This window comes from Protopterus annectens, chromosome 2.part1 (genome assembly GCF_019279795.1).
Source record: "Protopterus annectens isolate FY-2018-M chromosome 2.part1, PAN1.0, whole genome shotgun sequence".
Taxonomy (NCBI): Eukaryota; Metazoa; Chordata; order Ceratodontiformes; family Protopteridae; genus Protopterus; species Protopterus annectens.
Genome location: NC_056729.1, coordinates 686,727,750 through 686,740,463, shown reverse-complemented (window position 1 = coordinate 686,740,463; position 12,714 = coordinate 686,727,750). Strand labels below are relative to the sequence as shown.

Here is a 12,714-nt window from a genome sequence, read left to right as displayed (position 1 = left end):
TCCATTGCTTTTTTTACTGTTTCGCTATGTTAAATGGGTTTAATATAGCGGGACAGTTTTAAAATAAGCAACGGACATCTCCGTTGCTTATTTTAAAGCTGTATCACTATGTTAAACCCATTTAACATAGCGAAACAGTAAAAAACAACGGAGATCTTGCTTTCTCCATTGCTTTTGCCCACAGCTCTGATGTACTGCGCAGGCGCACAGTACATCAGAACTGCCGTGGATGCCAGACATCTGCGGAAGGGCAGTAAACAGGCATTATACTATGCCATTATTTAAGAAAAGTAATAGTTTCTTTTCTTAAATAATGTCATGGTATAATAGCAATAACCCACTTCCGGGTGTGGGTAATTCTGGATTTACCCACGGTTGGCTTTGTTTGCTCCCTCGGGCTTCGCCCTCGGGACCAAACCACGCCAACCATGGGTAAATCCAGCATTACCCACACCCAGGCGTGGGTTATTGCTATAATCATCCCCTCCCATTTCTTAAATAAGAATCAATGAAAGCTGAATCACTCCAGACCATGCAGGAAAACCATTTGCCTATCAGTATGCTTTACACAATAATTCCAAAACCAGAAAATTCATCACCTCTGTCTTTTTCTACAAGCTTTCATGTATGCTTATGTATGTTGGAAACTCATGGCACAGAAAAGGAAAAATGAGCATGGCATCTCATCATCAATCATAGCCAGAGTGACATACATCTCTTAAACTTGGAAATCCATGTTAACCATCACTTCCCCACACAAAAAAACGTGGACCACTTAGGAGGCCGCAAACCCAAATGCCAATTGGAATGTTTTATTTTGTTTTTGAAACTTGCAGTCATTGTCATTTTTCTAAAAACCTAGGTAACAGTCAATACATTTATAAGGTAAGGGTTTCAAAACATGATCAAATGGCTTAAATTTGGAAATCTGGATCAGATTTCCACGGCTACTTTTATTTATTTATTTATTTATTTTCAGTTTGATTACCGGGGAAGTCCACTGGGCCAAGAAGTGCCCATTTTCAGTGGAGGCCTGGGGAGAAAAGCTCCATGAGTAATACAATACAATAAAGGTTACAAAATACAAATAAAGGTTACATAATGAAATACAAGAGTAAGAGGCTACTAATAAACCTCATCTGAGTTACTAAAAGTTAACATTTTCTAGAAGACATTTGAGTGTTTGGACAACAGAGTGACTTTAAACCATGGAGAGTGTTCTAAAACCATTTTAAAAAGTTCACAAATATAGTAAGAATTGTACCCTATTGAATATTAATATGGGTATTAACATAATGTTAAATGTGATGAAGAGCCTTATTCATTGAGGAAAAATACATAAAAAAGGTAAAAAAAGAAACAATGCATTAAATAAGTATAACATACATTTTTTAAAATGAGTCTTCTCCAATCACATCCCAGGGGCTCAAATACCACTATCTTGTAGCCAGGAACTTAGGAATCCGGTACCATGCATGGCTGGTAACTCACGCTCTCTGGTAAGATACAGCAGCTGTGTGGAGAGTGTGGGGCTGCTGCACCTCACCCAAACATAGCTGCTGCGTTTGGGCAAGGTTAGCACAGCAGCCCTGGGGATGAAGCAGGTCGGGAGTGTAGACTGGGACTTCAGACAGTGATCAGGAGGGGGATTTATGTTTACGACGAGGGAACTTTAGGTTTAGGGAGCAGGAGTGGAGTTTACTTAATGTAGTGATTAGGGACTTTTGGTTTATGGACTGGGAGAGGAGTTTTATGACTGGGGCAAAAGGGAAGCTTTAGGGTTAGGGATCACTCGTGTAATATAGGTTTAGGGAGTGGGAGTAGACTTTTAAGGTTAGGGAGCAATTGAGTGCTTTACATTAAGGGAGGGGAGTGGTATTTTAGATTTAGGAAGTGACTGGACTTTAGGGTTAGGGAGGGGAGTGTTACAGTTAGAGTTACAGACCAGGTGTGGGAGGGCTAGGCAGATCTCTAGGATCAGGTTAGAGGGAGTTATAGTACTTGCCAGTTTAGCAAAGTATCAGAGAGCAAGTGTGTCATGAACTATTAGCATGTGATCACCTATAGCAGACCTATTTTAAATATGCTAACATTAATTAGAAGGAATGATGAACTATAAAATTTCATTAATAAATATAAATTTACCAGTGGGAAAAATGTACATACTCTTGCTTCTGCTCCATTCACTTCCTAAACAAGTATAAATCTTTAAGTGTTTTATTTCAGCGATATAGTCTTTTCTTTGTTTAATGAGCAACTGGCTGTAGAAAAGGAAGAGAAAATGTATTTTGATCCACTTAAAGATTTCTTGTAGCAGGAACCATTGTTGTCCTTTGATTTTTCAACATAGCAGCTATTTTCAACGCATCAGTTTTTGTCTCTTTAAGAAAGAACAGGACCAGCCTATGATTTCCATTTTAGGAATACTGTTATTATTCTTGAAGAAGGACAGTGTCTCCTTTAAGGAATTACATAACCTGTCTCCAAAAGGTAGGAGTTACTTGATTCTAAATTTTATTTATTTATTTATTTTATTTTACATTTGTTACCGGGAAAGTCCGACTGGGCAGGAAACCCATTTTCAATGGTGGCCCAGGGAGAAAAGCTCCATTAAATGAGCAACAAGATATAACAATTTATATAGTTGATTACAAAGCATAAAATATGGGATAGGAAATAACCGTTTACATAATTCACCATAAGGCATAATACACAGCCGGTATACAGGAGAAACCAGGTAGCTGTATACCTACATTTATCACAAAAGACATAACAAGTATGCAGGCATTTTTCTTAGAAGATTAAGACATTATAACTGCAGAGAAACTATTTTCAGAGAGAAGGTGAACAATGTATGGCAGACAGTGAATTTTACATAGTAGGTAAATATGCCCCATTAAAGAAAATTAAGTAGAATAAGGTTTAAATAGTAAACAGAAGCTAAATATCTGGTAAGGATATATGAGTATTTTAATTAGATGCACAGATGTAAGAGGTTATTGCAGAAAAAAAGAAGGTGATTAGAATAGGTGATAGGTGAGGTAATGATAAAGAGTGAAGGGAAAGATGAAGATGTTAAGTGAGTAATCAATAGTGAGTGATAGCTGAGTCTGTAGAAAAGAAGACGTAGTGTAGTACAGGGAGAATTGATGAGAAAGAAGTGAGTGTAGAGATGGTTACTGTGAAGATATGGGGAACAATGGAGGCTAATGGAGGAGTGGGAGAGAGGCATTTATAGTAGAATAGGAGGGGGTTGAAGTTAGTAAAGATGAAGGTTATAGAAAAAGGGGGGGTTGTAAAGATGAAAGATTGAGAAAGGAAGACAGGGGAGCTATGGATATGGTAAAGTGTAGATAAGGAAGAAGGAGAGAGGTGATGGAGAAAGTTATTGTAATAGGGATGAAAGTGAAAGAGTAGTCAGAGTGAGAGAAGTGTGACTGAAGTAAAGAAAGGTGGGCTGGAGTGTGGTTGAAGTAGAGAAAGTTGGGGGGGGGGGGTGAGGCGGTAGTAGGTGGAGAGTAAGGCAAAATGTAGGTGATGAAAAGGGAGAGGTAGTAGTGGAATCAGACTGGGTTGGAGCAGGGGCAAATATGTACCTTGACTAGGTATTCTTTTAATTTGTACTTAAATGTTTTGGGGGTTGATATGGATCTAATGTGTAGAAGTAAAGCATTCCATAGTTTAGACATTGTCCAGCATTTTTATGTGGTCTGTGTAGAGTTAGTACATGCTTATCTTCAGAACAAAGAGCCCTAGTAGGAATGTACATTAGGAGAATTGATTTTAGGGCAGGAAAATCATCATGTTTATAGATAATTTTATGAGCAATTGTCAGTTGGAGGTAGTTTAGTTGTTGGAGAAGTTCAAGCCAATTAAGTGAAGCAGGAGCAGTGCAATGATGTTTGAAATAAGATGTAAATAAAATAAACTGCAAATTTAGCAATTTTATTGTAACATGATTCAAGCTTATTTTTTAGTGTAATTTGAAGATTGGTTAAGATGGGGCACCATATAGTAAAGAGGGGAGGAGGTAGGTCATGGCCAATGTTGTTTTTGTGGCTGTATCTATAAAGTTTTTGTGCTGGTCGTGCATCCTTAGCTTGTGGTTTGTTTTTTTGATAGAATTGTGTATATCAAGATTAAATGTAAGTTTCGCAATTTGGCATGTGAAACTACTTCGATTTCTGTGTTGTTTAGGGAATATATCTTAAAGTTGGATGAAAGTGGCCTGGTTGTAAAAAGAAGGAGTTTGGTTTTGTTGGGCTTCAGTAATAGTTATGCACTATTGAGCCAGGACTTGATGAAAGAGAAAGCAGATTGGATTATTTGTCTAAAGTGTGGTATGCTGCTGGAAGAGGAAATGAGGGTTGAATCATCAGCGTATTGGATAAGGGAGCTGTGATAGGAATTATGGAGGTTGTTTATGAAGGTATTAAAGAGGTGTGGACCTACAATGGACCCTTGTGGCACTCCTGTTTTGTTAGGAAGATATTGAGAGAGGCAGCCTTGCCATTTTACACATTGTTGTCTGTCAGAAAGATAACTCATAAGCCACTGTTGAGAGGGAAGAGAAAAACCTAGGGGAGAATGTTGCTGTAAGAGTTTAGGGTGTTGAGACAGTGTCAAAAGCCTTAGAAAGGTCAAGAAATATTGCTGAAGTTACTTGGCCAGAGTGTCTTGCTTTGATAATAGTGTCCATAAGGGATATTAATGCAGCTGTTGTACCATGTGCTAGTCTAAAGTCATGTTGGATGGGTGTAAGTAAATTGTTGTGTAAAAGGTGGTTAAGGAGTTGTTTGTATACACATTTTTCTAACAGCTTGAAAAGAAAAGAAATGTTAGTGATGGGTAGGAAATTGGTTAGTTCATCAGATTTTCCCCCTTTGTGTAATGGGGTTATGATAGCTCTTTTCCAGAGGGAGGGGGACATGGGATTATATTATTAATCTATTAGTGAGAATACTGACAGGCTAGGCAATAGCATCAGCAGTGATTTTTCAAATATTCAGAAGGGAGGATGTCGGCAGAAGGAGAGCAGGGTTTTAGTTTGTGTAGAAGTCTGTGTATGAAGTTAATGGGTATTGGTTGCAAAGAGAGACTTGGAGGTTGAGGGACTGTAGTAAAAGAATTTTAAGGAGAAAGGGAAGAAGAGGCACTGTGTTTGCAAAATGTTTGAGAAAGAGGTGGAGTGGGAGTAAATGTAGAGTTAGGATTGTTGGGCTTGTTTGAATCATTCCAAAATGAAAGGCAAACTGTTTGGATCATTAAGTTTATAATGCTTTCTATAAAATGTGTGTTAAACATTTTGACTATTTGGGGTGGGGAATTATCTGTGGCTGGAGAAGGGTTTGTTTAGACCCTGGGGTGAGAAGTGATGAAATAGTACTCCAGAACTTTTTGGGGTTGTTTTTGTGGTTGATTAACTTTTGTGAGAAGTACTGTTTCTTGTTGTTAGTTACTTGTTTTTTTTTTTTTTGCTTCATTACGTAGTTGTCTATAGATTTGTAGCTTTCAATAATTTTTGTTCTTTTGCCACTTCTGATTAGTAGCATCTTTTTTTATGGACTTAGTTAGCCAGGCATGCATGATTGATTTTTGTTCTTTTAGGTGTGAGTGTGTGCGTGTGTGTGCCTTCTGTGGAAGGTTGGGCGCTGGGCTGGCAACTCGACACCATAAAACTCCGATGCCAATCATGAGCGGGCAGATGATCCACTGTGGCGACCCCTAACCAGGAAAAGCCGAAAGAAGAAGAAGTTCAAACTGGAGCTAGGCTATTGAGTGTGTCAAGGAATACTTTGTTAAAGTGTCTGACTGCATCATCTAGGGGAAGGATTGTTAGCAAAGACCAGTTTAAGGACTTTAGTATATTAATGCAAAGTTGCTTGTTAAAATTGGTTAGGTTACAGTAGGTTTTGTAATTAAGGCCTTTGGGGGTTTGGGTGGTTGTCCTATAAGTATATGTGGGTAGGTGGCCACTTAATACATTTGGAAGAGTACCAAACTTTGAGTATTTGTTGGGATCTGTGACTAAGATCCAGTCCAAAATAGTGCCTGAATTGTTGCCTTTTTGAAATCTGGTTGGAGTAGAAATGGGCTGTGTATATCCAAAGAGATTTATACTATTAACTGAGAATTCAGAGGTTAAGTTTTGCCAATTTATATTAACATTGCCCATGTTGAGTGTTTTATTGTAAATGTTTTGTGACATCCAGGATAAGATGTCTACTAATATGGGAATATTGTGGCTGGGGGGTGTGTGTACAAGACTGTAATCCATAGTTGTTTAATTTTATTAATTTTTAAAAAGGAAATAAAGATTTCAGCATTACTGAATATGGGCTTAGAGTAGAGTACTATTGTATATGAGTTGGGGTAAATTAAGTCTATCTCACCTGCTTTTTTGTGAATTTTATCAGCTCTTATTATGTTACAGCCTGGTGGGAGCAGTTCTGTGTCTTGGACATTGTGTTTTAGCTATGTCTCTGTGACTGCCAATATGTCTGGGAAATATTGTGATAACCATGAATGGAATTCTATTATTTTGTTACAAATACTACCTAGATTTAGTGTAATTAGAAACAGTTTATTAGAGGAAGTTGTGGTCGGTCCTGGGTTAGGGTGGATGTCTCCACACTGGGATAAGGAGGAGAAATGGGAGAGGTAGTGGATAAAAAGAGTATGTTTTTTATGACAAGAAATTTTAAGTGGAGCAGTAGGTTGGGATTATGGTTGGGTTGTATGATTTTATATTTTATAAATAGGAAGATGTCACGTAGGCTGGCTGAAATGTTGTTGTAGCTTTTTGTTTGCTTTTCAAAGCTTATGTTAGATGTGGAATATTTTGCAATTATATTGATTTTGTGGGATTTGAGTGAAGTACAGTGCACTAGAAGTAAGAAACTTAGTGTGAGAGATAGGTAAAGGATAGCATGATTGGGATAAACCATTATGGGTGAAATATAGTAGAAGTAATAGGAAAATCAGAGGCGAAATATGTGGAAGGTGAGAAATGAGTACATGGGAGGGGCTATAGGATAAGGATACAGTAGAATAGATGCTAAAGGGTAGGGGTATCTTTAGAGATTAATTAATGACTGTGTGGAATTGGTTGGAGAGATGGGAGGGAAGGAGTTATGGTAAGTATAAATGTAATTGAAGAAGGGGTATGTGGGTCTGGGGCTAGGGTAGGGGAGTGGAGTGAGGGCAAACGGTGTGGGCTGGACCTGATCGGAGCTGCCCAACCTGAGATAAAAAAAACAATTAGTAAGTACAGGGCAGCTCTATCATAAGCTAAAATTAGTATGAGGTAGTGCAAAATAAATTGTGAGAAAAACGGTTTAAAGCATTAGGGAGATTCTATTTTGCTGTTCTTTATAACGCTGCTGCAGAATGCTGAATGAAAGAATACTAAAACACAAATAAGACAGGCAAATAAAAATATCAGGAATTAGGGATATAACAACAAGACTGTATAGAGTCTGAGTTAACTAAGAGTATGTAAAGTGTCTGTATTCTTTAGGTTAAGGCTGCTTGGCAAATGAAATACTAATGTACATGGAATGAAAAGGAGGGGGTAAAGGAGAGACGAAAAAGCTGGAAGGCTAACAATGCGAATTGAATGAACATTGAAAAAGAGGGTAGATGGTGTGTTATGAGGGGGTAGTTGTGAGTAGTATCCTTAATACTTTAAGGAAGATGTTAAAGAAGAAAGAACCTAGGAAAGGACAAAGGTAATTGTCAGAGTGTATAGTTTACAGTTGGATTAGACAGTAAAGCTAGGTTAGGTAATTGTCAGAGGGTATATTTTACATTTGGGTTAGACAGTGAAAGATTGGATAATTTAAAGCAAGCGTTATAACACAAACAGATCAGATAAAGACAGTAAGTGTATCCAATTACACAAGTATGTCTGCTCAAAACAATAGCTGTTCACTATACAAACCATACTTTGTTTCAAAAACGGAAACAAAACATTGAAGGGAATTAAAAGCATAATAATATCTAACTATAATGTTCACAATCACTACTGTAGCACTATGTATCAAAAAGAACAAGAGATGTCTGTTTCTGAAAAGATTAACTTGCTACCTTAACACATTATGGCGATCAAAATGTAATAACTGCTGTTTAGTATGCTATATGGTTTGCTAATTCAAATGAATTATCAATGAATTGACTGAAACACATCTATGCAAGCATGTGTTGTTGAATGCAAATAAATGTAATGAGAGAAATTATATTAGCTAGTTGTCAGTAAAGAAAGCAGCAAAATCACTATATGAATATAGACTGAGATTGCATGAGTGCAGTAGATGTGTACGTGACTGCAATATTAAGTTATACCTTCAATTACTGCAAATTCCATACAATATAAGCAAAAAACAACATATATGGTGACTGTACATCACCAGAACAGTGACAGGGAGACAAGATAGGGATGAAATGAGAAAAGGATGCCGCCAAATGCCAAACACGGTATTTTAACTGGCACAAGGCATCACGGGAGGGAAGGAAAGATGAAAGACCTATGTGAGCCATGCAGAAATTACATAAGGGTGAAAAGAAAAACAAATGCAGAATGAAATGGACCTGATTGGAGCTGCCTGACCTGAGATAAAAAAAAAAATCAGTAAGTACAAGGCAGCTTGATCATAAGCTAAAATTAGTATGAGGTAGTGCAAAATAAATTGTGAGAAAAAAAGCTTTAAAGCATTAGAAAGATTCTGCTTTGCTTTTCTTTATAATGCTGCTACAGAATGCTGAATGAAAGACTAATAAAATGCAAATGAGACAGGCAAATAAAATATCAAGAACTAGGGTTAGAATGAAAAGAATGTATAGAGGCTGAGTTAACTAACAGTATGTAAAGTGTCCATATTAAAGAGGGAATAAAGCTGGAGACTCAGTAATAGTAGTATGGAGAATGAGAGGGCAGCTGGAAAGATTAATTTAGGGTAGGGGTGCTAGATAAAACAGACTAGGAATGTTATCTTGTGGAATGGACGAGGTGTGCCCCTGCCAGTACAGACTAAGTAAGGCTTCAATTAGAATAATGGATGGGGGAGGAGTAGCAAATGAGCACATTTTGGTGATGTACAAGAAGCTGCTATAAAATATTAGTTGTAATGCAGTACAATATCATTAAAAAGTAATATACATTGATAGAAAAGGGACTACTAAAACTGCAGGGATCTGGTGTCTTTGCGAGTGCTCTTTTGCAGCTGGAAATGACCCTTCAATCTTGTTATGTTCAGTGTGTTCTTTAGGTTAAGGCTGCTTGGCAGATGAAATACTTATGTGCCTTCAGTTACTCAAATTCCATACAATATAAGCAGAAAACAAAATATACAGCGATAGTACATCACCAGAATAGTGACTGGGAGACAAGATAGGGATGAAATGTGTAGAGTATGTATAGTTTTATATTTCTGTGTTTTGTAATTTTAGAGACTAATAATTTCTTCTTTTTTCATAGGTTTAATGCTATAATCACAGTCCTTTCATATATTTGAAGTAACTTTAATGTGTGCATTTCTCCTAGCTGTTTATGTAGTAATGCTTTATCAAGAAGGTACACAAACTTGATAACTAATGATCTGGGTGGAGAGTTTGTTTTGGAAAGAACTTTATTCAAATACCTATTAGCTATCTATATAACATGTCAATTTGTATTACAGATTTAAAACTTTGGAATCCATGTAGTAAGAAAAAAAGCTGTGTCCTTATCATCCATTGCTTCGTGAAATTCAAAAAAATATATCTCAAAATATTTGTGTGGATCTATTTTGCAGATTTTCCAACATCTCTAAAATGTGTTATTTTGTCTTTCTCATTTAATGTACCATCTAAATATGTTCAAGAAGTGTCCTTGTTCTTTATTTTTCAGTTATGTTATTATAAAGTTTACTTTTAAACGTATATTCTATTTGGAAAAATGATTTTGAATACAAACCTATTTTACTTTGGAATTTTCCCACTTTTCATCTTTAATTCTTTGAGAACAATTATGATTTTGTGATATCAATTTTGAGAGAGAAATCCAAGAAGTTGTTTTCAATGAGCTCATCTGCAGAGATAACTGCCTGACAGTGATGTACAGGAAACGATGATAAAATAAAGATAGCATAAGTCCTTATGTTTACAGTAATATAAAGTGATTATTGCCACTTTGATGATAATTCTTGAAAAGACCCAAACTTTACCGTCACAGTAAAATATATTTTAGGTACATTTGAACAGTGCTGCTTATCTTGAACTGACAGGTTTTGTTCATGTGTCTTCCTTTTTTCCCTTGTTATCAGTTTGCTCCATGACATGCTCTTTTCTTTTGAATTAGTACAATAAAGCTATTCCTTGTTATTAGAAATGGCAGTATAGGAACAGCCTTGTTCTTTAACCAAACTACAAGACCAGTGCACATGGCCTAAAGGAAGAAAGCATACGTGGGAGACCGAGATTTGAAGATCCACAAAAGAGGACACAAAAAAGGTCCAACCAAATGTTCCACCCACTGCAAAGGGCCCTATTGAGGATTAGCAGACATACCAAATACTTATACGTCTGTTATGTTTTCTTCACTGAAATCTTAGACAATGTTCTTCAAAAAGTGGGATGAATGAGCAGTCTATAATTCTTTAAATTGTACCTCTGTTTCATTTTCAAGTCACTTTTAAACAAGCCACTATAATGATAAAACAAATGATGACATAGTTATTTAATTGCTGAACAGTGCTTATCTGCCTTATATATATTTCTTAATTACTTCAACTTGATGTGGTTTATTTTACATCTGCAGTTTGTGTTACTGTTTTTTTTTTATAAATTTATCAGGTGAAATTGCTGTGAAGAATTCCACTTCCTTGGATTTTGAAATAAAAACGAAAGTGCAGCTTATTGTACTGGCCGAAAGTAAGAGATGGATTGCCTACTGTCAAGTGACAATTGCAGTGCAAGATGTAAATGACAACCAACCAAGATTTGAACAGGCAGAGTACAGAACATCAGCATGGGAGGGGCAGCTTTTTAACACATATATTATGCAGGTATGTGAGAAGACATATAAATACAATTCCTTTATGATCAATTCCCATGGCAACCAAGTGTGTGTGTGTGTGTGTGTGTGTGTGTGTGTGTGTGTGTGTGTGTTTTACACTGTATCTGTAGATGAGGAGAATCTGTATGAATAATGATTGACTGATTTGTGATAAACTTTGCCAAAACCAACTGACCAAAAGGCAGAAAAAAAAATCACTGTTTTTGTTGGAGGGAAAGCCCACTGACACTACTCATTGAAGGGGTTATAAATTCTTCATCTGTGTTTATAATATTTAGGACTGATGTCACTAAATTTTAGAAAACTATATAATACATTAAACTGTGCGAACCATGTTAAAAAGACATTGTCAATCAGTTTGAACCAAATGATTTTCAAATAAACGGTCATGGTTCTGATGATCTATTCCTGTTTTACACTGCTTCAGCCTGTATGTTTACCTATTGAAATATCTGGTATTGTTACTCAAAGAAAAATTTTTGTGTGATGTTTACTGACAAAGGAATGAGAGGGAAAGGAAAGAGAATAAAAAGAAGCTGATGACCAACTAGGCAAGTCTTAACATTACTTTCGTACTGTACACAAGGATACACATGGACACACACAGAAAAGGATCAGCCAATTGTACTGGCTGCAGCCCCCAGTGGAGGAAAAAAAACAATAACAAATTGGATTATTTTGGACACTGCGGTGGTGGTGCTGCGGTAGCGTTGTCATCTCACAGTTAGACGTTGCCCGTTCAATTCTCAGTTAGAGTGTCTTCTGTGTGGTGACATGCATGAACAGGCATTCCTTCGTTGAAGGTTGTGCGTTAGGCCTGGCAAGCCAGCACGTAAAACTCTATTGCCAATCATTAGCGGACTGGAATTCCGCTGTGGCGACCCCTAACCGGGAAAAGCCGAAAGACACAAGCATTAGTTTTCTTATTTTACACATATATATATATTTAATTTTGATCCCAGAACTCAAGCATGAGCTCCTTCCATGTTAATGATCATGTGTGACACTGTGAACCCTTCTGAGTTTCATTGAAGAAAAAATCAGTTTACTCATTCACAAGCTGTTTTCAAAACAGCTTGGGATTACGTGCAGTCCAAATGATAAGTAAGATGATTATGCAGAAGGTAGAAAAGTCACTTGAAACAGGTTTTCCTGGGCTGATGTATGAAGCAGCGAACCATTTTTATTGGCTCAGGCTGCCTCAGGTGACTATAGAATTTGATTGAAACTGAAAGAAGGAAGAATTGGATGCCTCCAAATATATGATCATGAGAATAAGTTTACTTCATTTATGTATTTATTTATCATAGGATCATAGGAGGTTACTAGGCTATCGACCTAGAAGTCATTTTAAGCCTAGCGGTTTCAACTCAATGTAATACCGTAGAGGTACTAGTCAATACCCAAGATTGCATTTAGTGATGACTGCCCATGTCCAGGAAGGTTGCGGGCGGGTGTGATCTCCAGTAAAAATTTACATTGCCCCATTCACTCATTCAGGCTCCTCTTGAACAGTGTTATAGAGGTGCTCTGTTTCACATGAATTGGTAACCTGTTCCAAAGACATGGCAGTTGCTGGGAGATAAATCTGTCCTTCCAGCATGTCCTATTTAAGTCATAGGCCATATTTTAGTCCCTGGAGTAGGTTGCCCTAGACCCAT

At 37.0% G+C, this 12,714-nt stretch overlaps 1 protein-coding gene across 1 annotated transcript in view; it reads left to right on the top strand.

The window, feature by feature from the left end:
• The window catches only part of DCHS2 (dachsous cadherin-related 2), a 1,158,653-nt gene that overhangs the window by 895,725 nt on the left and 250,214 nt on the right, over nt 1–12,714 (top strand). Inside the window, exon 15 of the mRNA XM_044062423.1 lies at nt 10,831–11,042. Within this exon, the coding sequence (XP_043918358.1) occupies nt 10,831–11,042 (212 nt within the window). The remainder of the gene's footprint in view (nt 1–10,830; nt 11,043–12,714) is intronic.